Source organism: Podarcis bocagei, assembly GCF_964188305.1.
Source record: "Podarcis bocagei genome assembly, chromosome: 6".
Classification (NCBI taxonomy): domain Eukaryota; kingdom Metazoa; phylum Chordata; class Lepidosauria; order Squamata; family Lacertidae; genus Podarcis; species Podarcis bocagei.
Window position 1 is genome coordinate 91,195,535 of NC_138130.1, and position 23,696 is coordinate 91,219,230.

The window sequence follows — 23,696 nt, forward strand, 5'->3', positions numbered from 1 at the left end:
GAGACCAAAATGACTCCCAGGCTGCGCACCTGGTCCTTCAGGGGCACAGTTACCCCTACCAAGCGGCCTCACCTGTGCGGCCGCACCTTGCCTCTCCAGAACAAACTTAGGAAGGCTCCAGTCCTGCGAAGCCCTACTGGTCACAGGGCCTGGCTCCTGCACGCACTCCTGACACTAATCTGTCATGGTCTGCTATACACTCTGCAGATGGAAAACACCAGGACCCTTGACTCCCCCTCCTTGGAATTTCTTAAACTCAACTTGGTCCAGGCATCACTTCAAATGGAATGGAATTCTTTCTTTGCAGAGGTGGCTTGAATTTGGAGGCACAGCCTGGCTTGAGTTCAAGCCACGGCTGCAAAGGAACAACGAGAACATCCTTAAGGTGTGCTCTCAGTTCTATGACGCTGAGTCCCCTGGCATCATTGTAATGTCAGGAGACTGGCAGGTGGGTGGCCTGCGGGGAGGGAAGCAGCTGGTCAGATCCTGTTCCCTGTTCCTATTTAATTCTGTGATCCCAGCCACGTGCAACCTGTTTTGCAAAGAAATGCAAATATTGGAAAACACCAATAAGCCTTCAGTTTTCAAATAAAACCAACCCTTGGAAGCTGTCCATAGGTGCCAACGCCCTGGGTGCCCGAGCACCCACAAAATTCCCCATGAAGGGGATGGGCACCCACAGATTTCAGCACCAGGGCCATGCACCAACCCTGGGCACCCACAGTCACAGTGCCAAGCTGGCACTCCTGAACCTCTCACCATTTGGAGAAGTGGGGGGAGCAAAACACTTTAGAACCCGTTTTTTTGTTGAAAGGCTTCAGTGGGAGTCTGCGGAAGCTTTTTTCCATGGATTCCATGCAGAATCTTCTGCTAAAAGCAGAGAATGAAGGACTTCGGATTTCTAATTTGCATCTACTGCCTGGTGGCATGGCTTTTTCTCAGGGGGGCCCCCGTGACGTTTTGCTGCTGTAGGGAAAATGCCATGCCCCACCCCTGATTCGGGCCCCTTTCCCGCCCCTGCTATCAGTCCGCGCTGACACCGGCTCCCTCACTGCAACTGCCATAATGCAGTGACAGCATCACAAGTGCAGTATTAGCAGTGAAGGCAGGGGCACTGTGGGCTGCAGTGATCTGGGCAAAGGCAGTGGGGCAACAGGGCAGATACAAGGGGGAGGAGAGTCGGACCTGCCACCTGAAGCAAATTGCTTCACCCTGCCTCATGCACGCACCAGTCTTTGTTTTTCTGGTGCCACGTAAGCTATGACTCGGCTGCCTATCGAATTTACTAGGGAAAGTATTCGAGGTTACAACAAACCTCTCCCTGTTTGATTTACTTTACTGCCCCATGTTTGCTCAGAAAGCAAACTTTAAAGTACATTACCCAGATCGTAATGCGTAAATCCGGGTAGGTAATTAACAGTCTTATCTCACTCCAAATTACTGATTCCAAAACGAAAGGCAGAATACAGGTGTTTCCAGGGCGGCAGGTGTGGAACAGTGCAAGTGCAGCCACAAAGGAAACATTGTGAACTCCAGAGCACGCACCCAATTGTTAGAATCAGAATTGTAAAGCTGGAAGGGACCCCAAGGGTCATCTAGTCCAACCTCCTGCAATGCAGGAATGTCAGGTAAAGCATCCCTGACAGACGGCCACCCAACCTCTGCCTAAGAACCTTCAAGAACGGAGCATCCACAACCTCCTGAGGGAGACCGTGTCAGTGTTTGTAAAAGAGCAAAAAAGAAGAAGGAAAGGGTTCTGACCTCCCTTTGTCTCCTCAGTCTCCTTGTCGGCACAAAAAGAGTCCACGAGACTATCCTTGCAGAGTTTTATTCTTAAAAGTCCTTGTGCAAAACACGACTGAATAACTATACACACCAGCACCAACCAACCCAAACACCAGCCTCAGCCCAAACTAACATTTCTCACTTATATATACAACTTGGTGCAGACCGCTGAGTCATGCTGACCCAGTTTTATTCGCATTAAAGGAACAGCGGCCATTTTAGCCGTGACACCCCTTCTGTTTCTTAAATGCGAAAAACCCCAACAGAAACAATACATACATACAATACATACATACGCTATATACATAAACCCAGTTTTGTCATCAATTCATTATGACATGTTGCTGGCAAAGGCTTGGTAAACAAATCAGCAATATTATCTTGTGACTGACAATACTCCAGTTTGATTACCCCATTCTGTACACAATCTCTCACATTCGCATGACGGATAGCAATATGTTTTGATGCGGATTTCATTATTTCTGAGCCCACTAATGCAATGCACGATTGGCTGTCTTCATACACTTGGATAGGCAAATCTACTTTGCAATCTAGATCTTTTAGTATCTGTATAAACCATATGATTTCATTGCATGCTAGCGACAGGCTCCCATATTCTGCCTCACAGAATGAGGTTGCAACAAATCCTTGTTTCTTTGACCTCCATCCAATTATGGAATTGGCAAACATCATAACCATTCCACTTGTAGATTTTCTAGTAGCTACACAGCTTCCCCAGTCCGCATCAACAAATACTTTTAGTTTTTCGTCTTGTGTACTAGATATCTTTAAACATACATTTAATGTCCCTTTTAGATATCTGACAAGCCTTTTCAAAGCACACCAATCGGCAGTACTGGGTTTAGATACACGTTGGCTCAGAACATTTGTAGCACATGCAATGTCTGGCCTTGACCACTGGCTTAAATACAACAGTGGTCCTATTTTTGAGTGATACAACTCAGGCTGATCAAATTCATCATCACACACTGTCTTTGGGAAATCTGGTGTCATGGGAGTTTGAACTGGCTTGCAGTTTTCCATGCCAAACTGCTCTATCAAATGAAGAATTTTCTCTTTCTGACTGAATAGGAAGCTTCCATCAGCTTCCTGCCTTACTTCTACTCCCAAGTAATTGCTTACAGGCCCTAAGGCTTTAAGCTTAAACCTCTTTTCTAGTTGACTTGTGAGCCTCTGGATCTCATCTGTGGAACTCCCTGCTACAAGCAAATCATCAACAAAGACTAAGAGCATTAGATATTTGTTGCCTGTCCCCTTGGTGTACAAGCATGGATCAGCCACACTCCTTTTAAAACCAATTTTTACAAGGGCTTCATTTAAACACTGGTTCCAACACCTTCCACTTTGTTTGAGACCGTAAACAGCCTTTCTCAAACGCCAGACTGCACCATTCCCCTCTTCAAACCCAGGGGGTTGTCTCATTAACACTTCATGGTCTAAATTTGCATGCAGATATGCAGCATCAACATCAAAATGGTGCACTGCTAGTTGTCTTACAGCAGCAATGGAAAGCATTAAACGAAAAGTTTCACTCTTTACCGTGGGAGAAAACACTTCATCATAACTCTCCCCTTTAATCTGAGTGAACCCTCTGGCTACTAATCTGGCTCGAAAACGTGGTTCCCCAGATGCAAGGGTTTTCCTTTTGTAAACCCATTTGCATGACACCACTCTGCCACCAGGTGGCGGCATTATGACCTCAAACACTTTGTTACGTTTAAAAGAGTCCATTTCTTCTTTCATAGCTTGTTCCCACAAAGCACGTTCCCCACGGGGTAAGTCTAAGACTTCATTATAACTTTGTGGTTCCACACAACTCACATTGCATACTCTCACTCCTCCTAGGGTCAAACGCTGAGGAGGTACACCCTTGTTTGAACGCTGGGAGCGCCTAGGCACAACTACTTCTTCTTCCCCCCTTATCTCTGGCTCTTCTTCCTCTTCCTCTAGAGAAGTATTATCTATTGCCACATCTTTTGGGGAAATCTGTGCCTCCTCCTCATTCTGCTCCTGTGTTGCCAATGGCTGAGAAGAAGCCTCTTCTCTTACTTGCAGGGGCAGTAGGCAATCAGGGTTGGCATGGATCGCAGTCCATCTGTCCTGGTCAGCAAAGTCGGCACTTCGTGACAGAACCACGCGTCCTGGGCGTAAATTGAAACGCCACCCTTTGCCATAGGACTGGTATCCCACAAACCGCAGTTTCTGCGCTCTAGCGCCCCCTTTCTGACGCTGAGCTTTGGGAATGTTTACATGTGCCCAAGAACCCCAATTATGGAGCATTGTCCACTCTGGTTCTTTCCCAAACAACACACGATATGGAATATCTTTTATAGAGCTAGACCAGGTTCTATTAATCAAAAAGTTCGCGGTCAGAAAAGCCTCGCCCCACAGCCTATGGTTGTGGCCCAATCCTGCATCCACTAGCAGGCAGTCCTTTACTGACTGTATCACAGCCCCACGTCTTTCACACAGACCATTTTCAGCAGGGCTATAAGGGTTAGTCAAACGCTGAGTGATCCCCTTATGTCGCAACCATGCCCCAAATTGTTTGTTCAGAAATTCTCCGCCCCTATCTGTTTGCAGCTGCAGAACAGGCCGAGCGAAGAGCTTTTCAGCTTGGGCAACCCATTCTCTGAATGTGGGGAAACACTCAGATTTCTGCTTTAACAAAAACAGCCAACTAAAACGTGATTTGTCATCTATTACCAGAAAAGCATATCTGGTGCCCCCTTCAGTCTTCTGTGGAAAAGGGCCTATCACGTCACAATGGACAAGTTCTAAAACCTCTTTAGATACTCTGTCGCTTTTAGAAGCCACAGGCTTCCTCTTAGATTTGGCCATTTTACATACATTGCAATCTAGGAAACAGTTACAGCTATTTACTTTTAGGTTCTTGCACACCTTTTGCATTTCTGAAAGCACACGGAAATTGGCGTGACCCAGTTTTCTGTGCAGTTGATGTACACACCCCTTATGAACTGGCAAATTATCCTGAACCACCTGGGCTGCTTTAACAGGCTTGTCCTGCATTACATATAACCCATTTTCCAACTTTGCATGGCCACATACCTGAGTTCCATTCTTTATCAGACAGCCATCCTGCGTGAACTTAACACTATACCCTGCATTAATCAAACAGCTTACAGACAGCAAACAATAGTCCAAACTGCTGACAAACAGAGTCTCTGGTAGAGTAGTGTTCAAGCACTGCAGGAAACATGTTCCCTGGGCATCAATCTTGCTTCTATGACCATCAGCAAGATAAATTGAGTCTTTTCCATCAGCTGGCTTCTCCAGGGTCTTAAAGTCCTCCCGACGGTTGCAGATAATCCTGCTGCTGCCAGAGTCCAGCAACCATGTTCCTCGAGGTATCTTTCTCTCCTCCCGAGAAAATGCAGACACAAACTGAGCAGAATGCGTGTTCTTCTTCCCTGAAGAGAACCCCTTCTGCTTACGTTTCTGTGTCGATTGCTGTCTCTGCTCCATGTCATCTCCTATTAGTCTTGCCCTGCATTGACGTTGGAGATGCCCGGGTTGGTTGCATCTATAGCACCTCCTCACCGCCATGGCCAAGTCCAAACCTTGGCGTTGCTCCATTGGCAGATTCTGCTGCTGGCCCCCTTGGCTGTAACTCCTCCGTTCTTGGAGTTCAGCCTGTCTATCTGACCTTCTTTCTGCTTCTTCGGTCAATCTGCCAACCACATACTCAAGGGTCAGATCTCGGGGACGCATACTCTCCATGCTGTTAATCACAGGCAACCAGCTTTCAGGCAAACTTGAAAGGATAATGTAGGTTTGGTCAGTCTCATCATAACGCTTACCTCTCTGTTGTAGTTGAAGAAACAGAGATTTCAGCGTTTGAAGATGAGTTGCCAAACTCTCACCTTCCTTCATAACAGTCCTGAACAGCCTTCTGGTCAGAGAAATGATAGTTCCAGCAGTTTCTCTGACATGCATTGCCCTTAATAAATTCCAGCACTCAAACGCTGTGCTGGCATTTGCTACATGCAATAACTGAGAGTTGCTCAAACACAGCATAATTTGGGCACGGGCCCTTTCATCCAGCCGTTTTTTCTCAGCAGAGTCCCGTCTCAAAACCTCAGTTTCAACACAGTCCCATAGTCCATCTCTCCTTAACAACTGCTGCATTTTAATTGACCAACTCAGCCAGTTGCTCTCTGAGAGAAGTTCAAAAGGGATGCCTCCCCCAATATTTACAACTTGGGAAGACTGGAAATCTGCCATCTCTGCTGGTGCTTGCTGAGCCCCTTCTGTGGGGTCTCCAGCAATCTCTCCTGACTCTCTCTTTAGAGTCCAACTGGATGGTCCTGGCTGGCACTCACCGGCTTCTAGCTGCTGCCTCTGTTGACCCTCAGGTCCCGCCTGGCTCCGCAACTGGTGTAGCCGCTCTGAGTCGCCTACTGTGGTCCTCTAGCAGTTCAAACTGTTCCAGTAGCCGACGCTGAGTGCTTTCCTGATCCTCAGATCCTAGCCGCTCCAGCGTCGCTGCAGACAGTTACAGCTTGCCACCAACTGCTCCAACGCACAGCCACTGTCTCCGTACACCACCAGGACTCACCAGCTCCTTGCTGAAATGCTGTTAGTCGTTTTGCACTCTGCACATGCTCAGAAACACTGGGCCCATAACCTGTCAGTGTTTGTAAAAGAGCAAAAAAAAGAAGGAAAGGGTTCTGACCTCCCTTTATCTTCTCAGTCTCCTTGTCGGCACAAAAAGAGTCCACGAGAATAACCTTGCAGAGTTTTATTCTTAAAAGTCCTTGTGCAAAACACGACTGAATAACTATACACACCAGCACCAACCAACCCAAACACCAGCCACAGCCCAAACTAACATTTCTCACTTATATATACAACTTGGTGCAGACCGCTGAGTCATGCTGACCCAGCTTTATTCGCATTAAAGGAACAGCAGCCATTTTAGCCGTGACAGACCGCTCCGCTGTCAAACAGCTCTTACTGTCAGGAGGTTCTTCCTGATGTTTAGTTCGAATCTCCTTTCTTGTAACTTGAAGCCATTGGTTCGGATCCTGCCCACCGGAGCAGGAGAGAACAAGTTTGCTCCATCTTCCATGGGACAGCCCTTGAGATATTTTAAGATGGCCAGCCCGTATCCTCTCAGCCTCCTCTTTTCCAGGCTAAACATATCCAGCTCCTTCAACTGTTCCTCATAGCAATGAACCACTTTTTAAAAAACCAAATGTGCAGCTATTTACTTTTGACACCCCCCACCGTCTATTCTCCATCTAGACCAGGGGTAGGCAACCTAAGGCCCGGGGGCCGGATGCGGCCCAATCGCCCTCTCAATACGGCCCGCGGACAGTCTGGGAATCAGCGTGTTTTTACATGAGTAGAATGTGTCCTTTTATTTAAAATGCATCTCTAGGTGTTTTGTGGGGCCTGCCTGGTGTTTTTACATGAGTAGAATGTGTGCTTTTACAGTGGTACCTCGGGTTACAGACCCTTCAGGTTACAGACTCTGCTAACCCAGAAATATTACCTCAGGTTAAGAAATTTGCTTTGGATGAGAACAGAAATTGTGCGGCGGCAGCGGGAGGCCCCATTAGCTAAAGTGGTACCTCATGTTAAGAACAGTTTCAGGTTATGAATGGGCCTCCAGAACGAATTAAGTTCTTAACCCGAGGTACCACTGTATTTAAAATGCATCTCTGGGTTATTTGTGGGGCATAGGAATTCGTTCATTTCACACACATACCCCCCCCCCCAAATATAGTCTGGCTCACCACATGGTCTGAGGGATGGTTGAAAAAGGTTGCTGACCCCTGATCTAGACAACCCAGAGCTATTGTCAGAGTTTAAGCACACAGAGACAGGGGCTGTGGCTTAAGAATTCCAACAATCAGATAAAGGGACTGAATTGGAAGGATTTCATGTGCAGCAGGAACAGGTGGGAACATGGCAACAAACCTTTTATTGGCCCACAATTTCCCTTTTACACCCATCTTTATGAGGCTGTATTTTCGCGCCCCCCCCCTTCCCGGTGGAGCTCTCTAACCAAAGTCCTTCTCACTTCAGCTTTCTCTCTTCATTGCACACAGTCCTCATTCACGGATTAAATTTAAGGAGTGACAACGAAAGGAATTTATTAGAAGTCCAAAAATCGAGGGTGAGAACAGGCTTGCTTTTGATAAGGCGGGGGAAATCAAAAGTTGCCGCCACTGGTGTTGAGCAAAGACGTGGTGCTTCTCTCAGAACGGATGCTTAAATAATGCCACCTTCAAACTTTCTGAAGTCTGGTTGATGAAAAAACCCATCACAGGCCATGACAGCTCAATGAAGCAGTATTCAAGCAGTATTCACCCTTCCCACTCACCGGTTGAATAATAACTAAAAAAAAGACTTCCAAACCCATCGCAAATGTTTAAGGAAAAGGAACAAAAATGAGAGAAAGGGAACACACATCTTAATATGCTTCGTTTAACTTATTTTATTGTCACCTTATTAGAAATAGGTCTGCAAATATAAAAATAACCTGTTTTCAAATTGGGATCAGAATGACAGCAAATATAAAATTACCTGAGTTACATGCATCAGAAATGCATTTTTTAAAAAAAAAAATACAGGACCATATAAATTTGTCTCTCAGTTGGTCCAGATAACCGAGACGCCTCACTTGATTTTTTAAATATTTTTTTTTTAAAGAACCACTCCCATACTACTTTAAGACATACACGTCAGAAATAAACAAGAGGTCTTCCAAGCAGGTTATTTTGCAAGCAAGTCAGAACAGAAAGAAATAAAGTTTTACACAAGGACACCGTACAGCAGAACTCTATGCACCTAATTGTAACCAATTATAATTGCATCTCCTGATGTTGCATGGAATATACACTGATTCAGCAAAGGGAATCTGTGCACATAAGCAGACGTCCTTCAGGTACCAATGTACATTAGAATGCACTTTTCAACATGAATGCTAGGATGAAGCAAGCACTGAGTGTACCTCACCATCCAACTTCCTGATGGCAGATAACATAATCACGAATAAATAGCACCTTCTTTATAGGTGAATGGCTGGCAGAGTCAACGACAACACGTCACATTGCAACACTTTGTTTTAGCTCTGGCTTATTTATCCTTAATTCAATGTGCCAGGGCGGGGGAATCTTAACAGACTGCACTAAATGCTTAGCCACTGGGATTTTGCCTCTCTTTAACCACTTAGAAAATTGGTCTGTAGCTGGTGAAATTCCTACAGATGATGCAAAAGGTACTCCCTCACTCCCTCATGACCTAATTGCATTTCTGGGGAAAATTATACCGGTAGGTCTTTTTAAATCTCATTGATTTCAGTGGAAAGAGATTTAAGCTTTTCCTATTGGAACCAAGCAACTTCCAAGTGATGGATTCAGGTTGGACTTTGTACAAGGTGGTGAAGCAACACTTTATTTTCTCTCTAAATAAATTATGTCTTCGGTCTGCTATTATTAAAACATTGCCCAAGTCTAATAGGTAGCAATATCGTTTTCATTTCCTTCTGTAAAGGTAAAGGTAAAGGGACCCCTGACCATTAGGTCCAGTCGTGACCGACTCTGGAGTTGCGGCGCTCATCTCGCTTTATTGGCCGAGGGAGCCAGCGTACAGCTTCCGGGTCATGTGGCCAGCGTGACTAAGCCGCTTCTGGCGAACCAGAGCAGCGCACGGAAACGCAGTTTACCTTCCCGCCAGAGCGGTACCTATTTATCTGCTTGCACTTTGACGTGCTTTTGAACTGCTAGGTTGGCAGGAGCAGGGACCGAGCAACGGGAGCTCACCCCATCGTGGGGATTCTAACTGCCGACCTTTTGATCGGCAAGCCCTAGGCTGTGTGGTTTAGACCACAGCGCCACCCACGTCCCTTCTGTACAAACCACAAAAAAGATCATTCAAAACTGTTAATCTTCTGATAAGGACAGGGGTCAGCAAACTTCTTCAGCAGGGGGCCAGTCCACTGTCCCTCAGACCTTGTGAGGGGCCAGACTATATTTAATTTTAGACAGGAGTCTAAAGTAGAATCCAGCAACCAGAGAAAAAGCCCATGCTTCTGAATCTAGTCACATTTACAATTACTAGCTATCAAGCTTATTGAGAAGGGAAAAGTAAACACACATCTTCAGTTTCTGCTAAAACTGGCAGAAAAGAAGTATTTTGTTATTATGGGGAGTCTGTTGGTCAAGAGGTGGCAATTCTTCACTCGGCCTCTGGCTCCCTGCCTTTAAAAACAAATATACATTCATACTTTTTTCTCTTCTCAGCCCCACAGAACAATTCCCCTAAAAATCCACATTCTCCATTTGCAGATAGGCAAAGTTCATCATGAATATAAATTGGGAACTTCCCTGACTTGCATAGCACCTGTCAATTTTGAGTTTTGCAGATTAATCATTGCGCAATACAGGCTCATGACACTAAAATAAAAATATAAAAAGTTCTGATGAAGTCACAGATCAAGTCAAATTTCCCCTCTTATGAGAACATGGGGAAAATTACACAAATGCCTGTAAACAAACACAAAACTCCCAACTCAGGCGCTGAAGACATTTTAAATCGTTTCCTCCTGTTTTGGCTCTCTTCATTTTTCTCTCTGGGCACAACTAGTTATTTTTAGTGAAAGAAATACTTTATACTCTAAAGGGCTGGCTGTTTGTTTGTCCTGACACCCACACCTTTTTGTGTGCTTGTGCGTGTGTCTGTGCAATTCTTGCCTGCTGGGATTTCTCTGAGGGTTCACAGAGAAAGGCTTATTGCTATTAAAACCATCTTTAGGAGTGTGATTCAAGTTTTAATACCTTGGAAAAAAGTTGCCAACACAGATTTGTCTGTGTGTGTAATAATCACAGCAGCTCAGACACGAATCCATGAAAACACAAACAAAGCTACCAAGTCAGATAGCTGGTTAATCTACCGGTAATTCATTATTGTCAACATATACTGTCAATCAGTAATATTGTCAACATATATTGTCAATATATATTGTCAATATATTGTCAACATATACTGTCAATCAGTAATATTGTCAACATATATTGTCAATATATATTGTCAATATATATTGTCAATATATACTGTCGATCACTGCCTTCCTGCTCCTTTCTAAAACTGGAGATATATCATGGATTGAACCTGAGATGTTCTGCATGTACTGCATGTGTTCAGTCACTGAGCTATGCGCTCATCTCTCCATACCTGCAGGGCACAGCTGGGCTCCGCCAACGAACTAAATATGAAGGCAGACATGATACTTGACTTGTAAACCAGCAGATCTACTTTGAAAGCACCCTTCCTTTCAGTATGCCATGTACCTTGTGCTCTCAAGGTCTTTGCGGTAGGAAGAAACAGCTCCACAAATTTGCAGAAGGCGGCACGCTGTGGTGCAATACACTTCTCCCATTTCAGAGCATTAATATATATATATATAATGGATGAACATAGAAACATGAATTTGGCACTTAATATTTTTAAATTCAAAACATAGCCCTCCAAAAACTTGGGAATGGGGGGCTGGGGAAGGCTGATGGCTCAGCCAGTGTTTGATTCACAGGTATCGGAAAGTTGAAAAGCCAGGTGAGATTTCTGTATTATGATGTCTGTCTTCACCATAAGAGTGTGCCTGAACACACACATACCACGCCAGCATATTGTAGAAGATCGGTAGTAGTGGATAAGCTGGTCCCCACCCCATAAACTGGCCCACTGTTGTTGAATTTCTCTCTAAGGAATCTCTCACAAGCTTCAAAGGAATCCGAATTCCCAGCAACACAAGATGAAAACAAATGCTATTGAGCCTGGATAGCTGTTGGTTAGACTGTGGTGCTGATAACACCAAAGTTGCAGGTTCGATCCCCATATAGGACAGCTGCATATTCCTGCATTGCAGGGGGGTTGTAGGCAGCCCATTCCAGGTTGAGGTAAGCCTTAAGTACAGTGGAGGCCATCAATCCAAAAGAGCTATCATGGCGGGAAAGGATGGTTACAGAAACAAATATTTAAGTCCTCAGCACAGTGTGCTTGGTCTGTGCAGCATCTATGGATTCAGCTACGGAAGACCACGATGGGATGGATTTAGGTGAACATTGGTTCTGAAGCAGCACTGGGTCTAGCAGCACCCAATGATGCGATTTAATTTAGCTGCACTTATAAGACCATCTTTGAAAACTCATGTCAAGGTAAGTTCACATATTTCAATGTCCTGAATCTGCAATTACCATTTGGTAATAGGTAAGATAGTATCACTGGTCTTCTGTTATGCAATCATTTACCTGCGGTGCATACATGGTGAGATTACATTCTGCCATTACCGGGGAATTTAGTCACGATGGTTAGGCTCATGGAACCATCAATCAGCGATCGACCATCGTGGGGCACGGTGAAATGGAAAAGCTTAAAAATATGGCAGAGCCTGGAGCTGGCAAGTCACCATCCCAAACTGGCTGGCCATGCTCAAAATCAGGCATCATCATGCCACAAGTCCACTTGTGAGAAGTCACCACCTCAAAAACACCCTGCAAAATCACTGTTGAGCTACATGTTTGGCAAAATTATTTGGCAGAGTCCTGGGGCTATTTTGCAATTCAGGTGTGTGTGTCTAGATAGAGGAATTGCATTTATGGGTAACTATAATTAAACAATGATACAGTAATACATCAGCAAGAACTAAAGTGCTAGCTTTCAAAGTGCTGGGGGAATTACATACAGAATCATTAAAATGCCGTTCTCCTATCTAGACCCAACATCCTTTCCGACTCTCCATGAGGCAAGCAACCCAAACTTGCAAATTTGCCTTTAGACAAAACTCCAAGGATTTCCCTTTTTTTGGTGTAGACATCTGTACAAGAACCTGCCACCCCAGACCCTTAACCCGTCACATACTCCCCTTAATTACACCAAGAAGAAACCCCAGCTAACCCCACACGGGGTCAACTCTCAAACCAGTTGGCTAGATTCTGGATGGTCTTGGGTTGCTTGCCTGCAGCCCTGACTGCGTCGCAAACCCTGCAGCCGTGTTCCACCCAGAAGAACATCGTCTGCACGTCGTACTGCTTCCTCCAGGCAAAATACCTCTGGTACCGGCTCTTGTTTTTATCTAGGAATTTCAGGTAAAGGGCCAGCTGCCTGGGACTGGCAAAGTCGTCGATATGGATGAAAGAATCGGGGGGAATGAAACGCTCATAGTTGGACCTCGCGGGGCCAAGCACGACGGGCACTGCCCAGGATGTGAAGGCGTTCCTCCAGAGCTTCTCAGTGATGTAGTCTGGATGCTGGGAGTTCTCGAAGGCCAAGTAGAACTTGTATTCAGAGACCGTCTTGACCACACTGTTGTCCTTCAGCTTTAGGCCGTGGGCACCGTAGATGTCGATGGGGAGGTGGTCCTTCAGCTGGCGGTAATAGCGTACGCGGGCCTGCCCTTCCTTCCAGTTGCTGATGACCCAGGCCACCAGCTTGGTCTTCCTGGGCATGGAGAGGTGCGGGGCGGGTGTCTGGCTGGGGCGGAGATACCCGTAGGGCACGAAGATGTCCGAGTCCACCTTGTAGGACATGGTCCAGTTGAAGATGCCCGCCAGGTCCCGGAGGCGTCGGGTATGCGAGGGGGACTCCAAGTTCATCCACACCCAGCACTGCCCAGGGGGCCTAACCCGGGGCAGGTTCTTGAGGCCATTGCTCATGAGGTCCGAGTGGTGGAAGACGACAGCCTGCGCCTCCAGCTGGCGCCCCCGGTCGGTGATGAGGTTGCAATCGCGGATGCCGAAGCGGCGCTCGCAGCCGTCCAAGGGCTGGTTGCGCCCGTAGGGCGCCCACCACATGAGGACGGTCGTCGCCCCCGTCGCTGTCCGTAGCTCGTCGCCCCCGTCGCTGCCGCGGTCCCACACGGGCGGCAGATCCCGCAGGCTGTTGGCGGCGTACAAGACCACCACGGTGCAGCAGCACAGCCCGGCCGCCAGCAGACGCCGCTTAAGCCCCGGCGCCCCGGGGCAGGAGAAGCCGTGGCACAGCCAGGGCGCAAGCCGGCCTCGCAGCCGACACAACAAGCCCGGCTCCGGAGGCTCCATCGCGGGCCGCCGCCGACCGAGGGGGTGAAGAAAGCGCCGAGGGCGCATCGTGGTCCTTTGGCGGCCTTTGCCACCGCCTCCTGCCCGGCCCCGCCTGCCAGGGCGCCGAGTGGCGCATCCCGATGGGTCCCGGGTTGCAGGCCCGCCTTCCCCAGAGGGGGCCGCGGCTCTCCGGCCTCCTCCAAGCCCTGCTTCAAAGCGGAAGGGTGGCCGCTCCAAGGATCCGAACTCCTTGGAGAGCCGCCGGACAGGACCCGCTTGCTCCTCGTCCCTTTGTTGGTCTGTTTGTTTGTCTATGCCGATTTCCTTGGGGCGGGCAGAGATTCAGCCGCGACAGCTTTCCCCTCCGCCATCAGCGCGGGTGAAGGGATGGCAGAGCTGGACCTGTTGGATTTCTGCCTGCTGTAAGAGGTGGAAGGGGGTGTGAGCCCGCGCAATCGGATGGCTTTTGCTGTGGCGTTGCTCTCTGCCTGCTCGGAGATGCAGTGATTTAGTTGGGAGCTGGAACGGTTTTAGCTGGAGTTGGAACGGTGAGGGAGGGAAATGCCCAAAGCTTTAACAGCGCACTCCTAAGCAGAGCGTACTTAGAAGTTAGCCTCTGGTTGAGTTAACCTGCTGCGGTGTTGCAACCCGAAGCACGGAGAGGTGCGACGCATGTTGTGATCACGATGCAAGAACGAAATGCATGCTGCACATGGGAAACGGGTAAAAGGCGGATCCAGCTGATTTTAAACGGATCCTCATGAATTCATATGATTTTTTTCATTCAAATTAAATAAAACTGCCATGATACTGTAGACCACGTCTTAGTCTGTAGGCTGCATCAAAAAAGTCATGCTCCCACTGTTTCGTGGGGCCGCACAATGGCGCAAAAACATGGTTAAAAAACACGAATCCTCATGGATCCTCATGATCTTTGCACTAGATCAGCCCGAAGTCACCATCAGATCAAACATCATGGCCATGGGCACACCATGCACCACAAAAATCACGGATCCACAGCTTCCTGGTGACACAGTGGCCCTAAAACGTAGTTTTGAAGCATAGATCCTCATGGATCCTCACACTTTTTGCATTGGACCAACGCTAACTCACTGTCAAATCACACATCATAGCCAGGGGCACAGCCTGCACCACAAAAAACTCGGATCCACGGCTTCCTGGTAATAAAGGTAAAGGTAAAGGTACCCCTGACCATTAGGACCAGTCATGACCAACTCTGGGGTTGTGGTGTTCAAACTTAGATTCACAAAATGTTTAGGGGTATGCGTCCCCCCAGAAAAAAGCACTGCTTGTTGGGCAAGGACAGTATTCGCCTTCACTTTGTCCGGGCAAATTGGACTGAACTGAGGAGACAGGCTAACTTTTCAAAGAAAAATGAGAAATTCCTTGCTAGAGAGAAAGGAGGGGAGGATGGGATTTGTTGTGCCCCTTCCTTTGCCTTCTCCCACCAACCGTGTGATCACTGTGTTTGTGTGTGTGTGTGTGTGTGTGTGTGTGTGTGTGTGTGCGTGCGCGCGCACACACACACACACACACACACACACATTCAACCTCAATAAAGCCAGGCAGTCCCCAATCAATAAAGTGCTGACTGGCCACCTGCCAGTGGGTGTGTGGAGCTCACAGTATTACTCACACTAAGCAGACCAAACTGCTATATCAGGAAAAATAAAGGAACAAACCCTCTTGCACCCAGCAAGCTAGAAGATTAGGACCATGTGTTCTGGCTTGCTGCAAGTCAGCAACTCACAGAAGATGAACATCATTGACCATGAGCTGAAAACACGCAACATTGACATTGCTGCTCTACAGCCTGAACAAGAATGGACAAAGCCTACCTGAACTGTGCTCATACCACAGCCTCAGCGTCATGAACATGGTGTGCTCTACCAAGGCAACACACTTAGTGTTCTGAAGACATCTTAGATCTCATCTTAGATCTGGCACCAGCTGGACTGGATTGACACCAACGATTGCACTGAACTGTGTTAATGCCACACGGAGCTACCACAGCACTGACTGCGACACGGTCACACCCTGAAGGTGGGCAAAGAGGACATCTAAGGTTTTGCACTTTGGCAGGAAGAACCAGCTGTACCAATATAAGATGAGGGACACTGGTTTGCTGGTAGGGAAAAGGATCTAGGGATCTTAGGGGACCACAAGCTTAACATGGTCAACCTGAGAGTAATGCGGCAGCAGCAAAAAATGCTAATGCTATTTCAGGCTGCAACAACAAAAGTGTCCAATGGAAGACAATAGGTAGAGGTAAAGGTAAAGGGACCCCTGACCATTAGGACCAGTCATGACCAACTCTGGGGTTGTGGTGTTCAAACTTAGATTCACAAAATGTTTAGGGGTATGCGTCCCCCCAGAAAAAAGCACTGCTTGTTGGGCAAGGACAGTATTCGCCTTCACTTTGTCCGGGCAAATTGGACTGAACTTAGGAGACAGGCTAACTTTTCAAAGAAAAATGAGAAATTCCTTGCTAGAGAGAAAGGAGGGGAGGATGGGATTTGTTGTGCCCCTTCCTTTGCCTTCTCCCACCAACCGTGTGATCACTGTGTGTGTGTGTGTGTGTGTGTGTGTGTGTGCGTGTGTGTGTGTGTGCACGCGCGCGCGCGCGCGCACACACACACACACACACACACATTCAACCTCAATAAAGCCAGGCAGTCCCCAATCAATAAAGTGCTGACTGGCCACCTGCCAGTGGGTGTGTGGAGCTCACAGTATTACTCACACTAAGCAGACCAAACTGCTATATCAGGAAAAATAAAGGAACAAACCCTCTTGCACCCAGCAAGCTAGAAGATTAGGACCATGTGTTCTGGCTTGCTGCAAGTCAGCAACTCACAGAAGATGAACATCATTGACCATGAGCTGAAAACACACAACATTGACATTGCTGCTCTACAGCCTGAACAAGAATGGACAAAGCCTACCTGAACTGTGCTCATACCACAGCCTCAGCGTCATGAACATGGTGTGCTCTACCAAGGCAACACACTTAGTGTTCTGAAGACATCTTAGATCTCATCTTAGATCTGGCACCAGCTGGACTGGATTGACACCAACGATTGCACTGAACTGTGTTAATGCCACACGGAGCTACCACAGCACTGACTGCGACACGGTCACACCCTGAAGGTGGGCAAAGAGGACATCTAAGGTTTTGCACTTTGGCAGGAAGAACCAGCTGCACCAATATAAGATGAGGGACACTGGTTTGCTGGTAGGGAAAAGGATCTAGGGATCTTAGGGGACCACAAGCTTAACATGGTCAACCTGAGAGTGATGCGGCAGCAGCAAAAAATGCTAATGCTATTTCAGGCTGCAACAACAAAAGTGTCCAATGGAAGACAATAGGTAGAGGTAAAGGTAAAGGGACCCCTGACCATTAGGTCCAGTCGTGACCGACTCTGGGCTTGCGGCGCTCATCTCGCTTTATTGGCCGAGGGAGCCAGCGTACAGCTTCCGGGTCATGTGGCCAGCGTGACTAAGCCGCTTCTGGCGAACCAGAGCAGCGCATGGAAACGCAGTTTACCTTCCCGCCAGAGCGGTACCTATTTATCTACTTGCACTTTGACGTGCTTTCAAACTGCTTCCGGGTCATGTGGCCAGTATGACTAAGCCGCTTCTGGAGAACCAGAGCAGCACACGGAAACGCCGTTTACCTTCCCGCCAGAGCGCTACCTATTTATCTACAGTGGTGCCCCGCAAGACGAATGCCTCGCAAGACGGAAAACTCGCTAGACGAAAGAGTTTTCCATTTTGGAGGTGCTTCGCAAAACGAATTCCTATGGGCTTGCTTCGCAAGACGAAAATGTCTTGCGAGTTCCTGTGGGGTTTTTTCCCTCCCCCCCTTTTTGTAAGCTGCTAATCAGCTGATCCGATAAGCCAATAAGCCGATAAAAGCCGATAAAAGCCGCTAATAGCGCTAATAGCGCTAATCTGCTAATCCGTCAATGGGCTTGCTTCGCAAGATGAAAAAACCACTAGACGAAGAGAATCACAGAACGGATTCTTTTTGTCTTGTGAGGCACCACTGTACTTGCACTTTGATGTGCTTTCAAACTGCTAGGTTGGCAGGAGCAGGGTCCGAACTGCTGACTACACTTTTTGCATTGGGCCACCCCTAACTCACTGTTAAATCACACATCGTGTCCAGGGACACAGCCTGCACCACAAAAAACTCGGATCCACGGCTCCCTGGAAACTCCATGGCCCAAAAACATGGTTCTGAAGCACGGATCCCCATGGATCCTCATGCTTTTTGTCTCTACTTTCCAGGAAGAGTCCTGGATTTACAGAAGCCATTCTGGTTTCTGATTTGATCCCGGAAAGTCCTGCTTTTCCTTAGGACGCCCCTATTTCCATCGGAGAAATGTTGGAGGGCGTGGTATGATGTTCCTGAGACAAATGTTGTGAGGGCATGGAGTCCTGCGATCCTGGAGCCAAGAAGATCAAGTAACTATGCAACCTTTAGAAGGCAGCTGAAGGCAGCCCTGTATAGGGAAGTGCATAATGTTTTCTTATGTTTTTATGAATGTTGGAAGCCTCCCAGAGTGGCTCCGGCAGCCTTAGTCAGATGGGTGGGGTATAAATAAAATAATAATTATCATTATCTTATATCATTAATATTATAATATTATTATCAAATATTATTATTGTTATAAGAACTAAGGTCGTACGTACATAAAATAAATGTTCATAGATGTACCAAGCACACACACACACACAAACACAAACCACACGTCTGAAGCATGCAGAAAAAGTCCTGAAGCCATTTTGTCCCTCCCAAATTTACCTGTTCCGAACAGCACCTTGAAATGATGGTTAATGATAAAAGCTTGATGTTGTTGGAGTTTGCTAAGGCCAATGCTAGCTTGGAAGATTTGATTTCTACCCTTACAGAATTTAGGCTTGCATGTGGAAACTTGCAAAGTCAAAAGGGATATATTCTCTGGTAATTCTGATCTAGAATCTGGTGAGGATTCTCGAGTTGCTTGTGTAGTGCTAGGATGGGGAATCTGTGGCCCTCTGGATCTAGATCTTGTTCTACTCCCAATTCATCATGCTTCATGGAAAGCGATTCACAAATGAAATGAATTAATAAAGAATAGCACCCACCCCAGACCATTGGCTCTGCTGGCTGGGGCTGACGGGGGTTTATAGTCTTAACATCTGGATGCTGCAGGTTCCCTGTCTGGGCTGCGTGATCTCTCCAGATATTACTGCACCAAAACCCCCAGCAGCTTCTTTTGGACTTACTTGCTTGGTTGCCTTAAGAGAATGGTCTTTTGTCAGTTGATTTTGAGTGATTGATTCAATATCTGTGTAAAGAAGGTTCCTATGGCTGACATGCCCTTTAAATGAAGGACTTCATTAGCTTTTGTTTTTGTTTTTTTTAAAAGATATTTATTAAATTTTCACAAATTATAAAATCAAACACAATACAAACAAACACACACAAAGACAAACAAATATAATATCAAATCCTTATTCTCTTAAAACTTACTTCACCGACCTCCTCATACCTCCCCTTTCTGCATTCCAATTTCAAATATTTAGTTCAGCAAATCCTCACTCTTAATTTAATCTAATTGTAATCCTTTCTTTTCCTTTAACCTAATCTTTACAGCTGTAATCCGCTTACTTCTATAGCCGCAACATTTTAACACTCATTAATTTTACAATGTCTCTTAAGATAGATCTTAAATTTCTTCCAATCTTCTTCCGTCGTCTCTTTTCCCTGATCTCGGATTCTGCCAGTCATTTCAGCCAGTCCCATGTAGTCTATCACCTTCATCTGCCATTCTTCCAGAGTGGGTAGATCTTGTGTCTTCCAATACTTTGCGATGAGTATTCTTGCTGCTGTTGTAGGACTTCATTAGCTTTTGGATGATCTCTTCTAGTACTTTGCAATGGCCGAGGAGTTGAGCACCGTGGCTGGCAAGCAAGCCAAGAGCTGCAGAGCAGCTGCAGCAACATAGAGGAGGGAGCAGAAGAAGTTAGAAAGCAGGAGGAAAACGGGCATGAAACGAAACGGTTCAAGACCAATGGGGAGGAGGTGGAGGACTGGGTGAAGAGGTTCCCCAAAAGGAAGGTTGTGCTGCTGATTGCATATTCAGGGAAAGGCTATCATGGGATGCACATAATAGGCAGAATATGTGGTCCTGGTCCACAGCATCTTAAAAAGTAGAGACATCACCTTGCCAACAAAGGTCCGTATAGTAAAAGCTATGGTTTTCCCAGTAGTGATGTATGGAAGTGAAAGCTGGACCATAAAGAAGGCTGATCGCCGAATAATTGATGCTTTTGAATTATGGTGCTGGAGGAGACTCTTGAGAGTCCCATGGACTGCAAGAAGATCAAACCTCTCCATTCTGAAGGAAATCAGCCCTGAGTGCTCACTGGAAGGACAGATCGTGAAGCTGAGGCTCCAATGCTTTGGCCACCTCATGTGAAGAGAAGACTCCCTGGAAAAGACCCTGATGTTGGGAAAGGTGGAGGGCACATGGAGAAGGGGACGACAGAGGACGAGATGGCTGGACAGTGTTCGCGAAGCTACCAGCATGAGTTTGGCCAAACTGCGGGAGGCAGTGGAAGACAGAAGTGCCTGGCGTGCTCTGGTCCATGGGGTCACGAAGAGTTGGACATGACTAAACGACTACACAACAACAATGTGGTCCTGGTCTAATGATAGGTGAGAACAGTGAACAGACCCTCCGTAGTTCTACACTTGAGGGCTTCAGCAGCAAAATGGATTTCAAAAATGTGTATTTTCAGCTGTGTTGCAGGTGTTTCTAAATTGATTGTGGACATTTCCTCCCACTTTTGGTGAGCCAGGGTGGCTCAGCAATGCAAGTGGTTGTCTCCAGTGGAGGCGAGCTCCTCTTTCTCCTTCACGGAGCTGCCATCCCTCCAGGCGATGAGAGTCTGAGTCCAACCCTGGCAGGCATGTCCAAAGTCTGTTTTGCGGTTGGTTGAATCCACCCCCTGTGGCAATTTATTCCGTGGGGTTAAATCCTAAAAAAACCTCAGCTTCAACCCTGAAAAAAACTCCACAGCTTCAATCCTAAAAAAAAAGGTCAACAACTGGTTTTTGGAGCGTCTCCACCCCCATCGTTCTGCCCGGACGCTGAGGTCCAGCACCGAGGGCCTTCTGGCGGTTCCCTCACTGCGAGAAGCAAAGCTACAGGGAACCAGGCAGAGGGCCTTCTCGGTAGTGGCGCCCGCCCTGTGGAACGCCCTTCCAGCAGATGTCAAAGCGATAAACAACTACCTGACATTCAGGAGACATCTTAAGGCAGCCCTGTTCAGGGAAGTTTTTAACGTGTGACATTTTACTGTATTTTTGGTTTTTATGGAAGTTGCCCAGAGTGGCTGGGGAGGCCCAGCCAGATGGGCGGGGTATAAATAATAAATTATTATTATTATTATTATTATTATTATTATTATTATTATTATTATTATTATTATTATTGATCGGCCCTCACAGCCCTTCACCCTTCACTTCATCAAATCTGGCCCTCTTTGAAAAATGTTTGGGGGGGCACTAGGGGGCGCATTGGAAGATGGCTGACAATAACATCTCTCCGACCCACACGAGGTAATTTGGAGGCTATGATGGGGGTAATTAGCCTCCTTAACCCCCCCCCCAGGATTGTGGGGGGGGATGGCCCTTGCCTGCTGTGCCCTATACCACCCCCGAATTTGTGGGGGTGGGGGCACTAGGCACAAAGCCCTCCTGTGGGATTTTGGCACTCCTGAACGCCGTCCCTGATTTGCGCCACTAGATGCAGAACTTCAAAGGAAACAATTTGGATGAAAGGAATGCACATGTTTCAAGAAAGAAGGGGGAGTAAAGACTGCTAACAGAAGAGATCTCTGAGAAAACAATATAAGAATAAAACATGAGAAGATACGCCAAGACAAGGTATGGCAAATGACTGATGGGGGAGGGGGAAAAAACCTCTTCATTCTTTCCCTATGTGATTAAACAAGAATCCCCTTCCCTCATGAGTCAGAAATGTCGTTTTAAGGACTTAAGCTGTTGATTTAAGGCTGTGTGGAGATAAACTTTCGAACCAAAGCACGTTTTAAGAAGAGCGTGGAATGTGTAAGAGCTTGGGAATGACGCAGTTAAAATTGCCGTCGCCATATTGGGAAGTTCTGTCGGAGGTCTTGAGTCTGGGAGGAGAAAGAGAGAAATAGAGCTGTTTATATATTGTGGGTTAAACTCCTCAGTGGGATTTAAGAGCGACAGTTTTACGAGACTATGATGGAAAGAGTGATGTTATCTATGAAGGAAACGATATATGGAAACCATCTCGATTTGAGGATTGGAAGAACGGAAAATTCACACAGGACTATTATTACTATTGGTGTTTATCGGCTTAAGGAGACTATCAGAAGAGATTATAAAGAAAAAAGAGAAAATATATGAACAAGATGTGATGTGGAAACAGCAAGATAAGATGGGATAGAACTATGAACTTTGTTTCGACTGATTGGGACTGATTGGGACATTAACGCAGCAGCAAGAAGATGATCAGAATCCCCCATCGGATCTTGAAATATGGGTCCTCCCAACAAAATTTAAAATTCGGCTTTGTAATTCGGAATTTATGTGATATGATTTAATTTGATGTGATTGGCCAGTTAATAAAAATTATTTAAAAAAAGAAAAGAAAAATGTTTGGGATTCTCTGAAAGGCTCTCAGCTTCGCCTCAATCCATGAACGTGGCTCGTTTCCCTCCCATTCTGCGTCCTGCAGAGGACAACTCTGATAGGTTCAAGGATCTCTCTCTGAGTTGTTTCTTTTTCCTGTCGCCAGATCTAGCCTCACCAATGCCTCTCTGGAGAAGAGCGTTAAAAGCAAGGAGATCCATTCCGTAGTCTGTGTGATGGGAAGGTAAGCTAGATTCCAGGGTAGGAAGAGGAATCTGACCTGGAAAGGATCAGGGGAAGATTGGGTCAGGGAGGACCAGGAAGGGAAGGAGTCAGGAAGGAAGGAAACCCCATCCCCATGGGGTCAAGAGCTTCAAAGCAGACCAGCCTCCCTCAGAAAGCAAGGCTCCCAGGGATCAATCTGCATCCTTGTGGGCAGGGCTTTTTCCTAAAAATCTGTGGAGGGGTACTCTCCTTTTCCTACTCATATTGAAATATGAGCCCCCTCAATAAGGCCAAACTTAGATTCACAAAATGTTTAGGGGTATGCGTCCCCCCAGAAAAAAGTACTGCTTGTTGGGCAAGGACAGTATTCGCCTTCACTTTGTCCGGGCAAATTGGACTGAACTGAGGAGACAGGATAACTTTTCAAAGAAAAATGAGAAATTCCTTGCTAGAGAGAAAGGAGGGGGGTGGGACTTGTTGTGCCCTTTCCTTTGCCTTCTCCCACCAACCCTGTGATCACTGTTTGTGTGTGTGTGCACGCACACACACACACACACACAAACGCGCGCACACACACACACACACACACACACTCAACCTCAATAAAGCCAGGCAGTCCCCAATCAATAAAGTGCTGACTGGCCACCTTCTCGGTAGTGGCGCCCTCCCTGTGGAACGCCCTCCCTCCAGATGTCAAAGAGAACAACAACTACCAGACCATTAGAAGACATCTGAAGGCAGCCCTGTTTAGGGAAGCTTTTAATGTTTGATGTATCACAGTATTTTAATATTCTTTTGGAAGCCGCCCAGAGTGGCTGGGGAAACCCAGCCAGATGGGCGGGGTATAAATAAATAATAATAATAATAATAATAATAATAATAATAATAATAATAATAATAATTATTATTATTATTATTAT

General features: G+C 46.6%; 1 protein-coding gene across 1 annotated transcript; it reads right to left on the minus strand.

The window, feature by feature from the left end:
* Positions 1-10,866: 10,866 nt before the first annotated feature.
* FUT4 (fucosyltransferase 4) lies at positions 10,867-14,185 on the minus strand. The gene has a single exon (XM_081197759.1). The coding sequence runs from the start codon at positions 13,917-13,919 to the stop codon at positions 12,741-12,743; it is 1,179 nt and encodes a 392-aa protein (XP_081053885.1). The 5' UTR covers positions 13,920-14,185; the 3' UTR covers positions 10,867-12,740.
* Between the last annotated feature and the right edge of the window lie 9,511 nt (positions 14,186-23,696).

What these genes read in the sequence shown, in the direction of transcription:
- FUT4 (XM_081197759.1), bottom strand. Translation starts at nt 13,919, where the DNA reads ATGCGCCCTCGGCGCTTTCTTCACCCCCTCGGTCGGCGGCGGCCCGCG.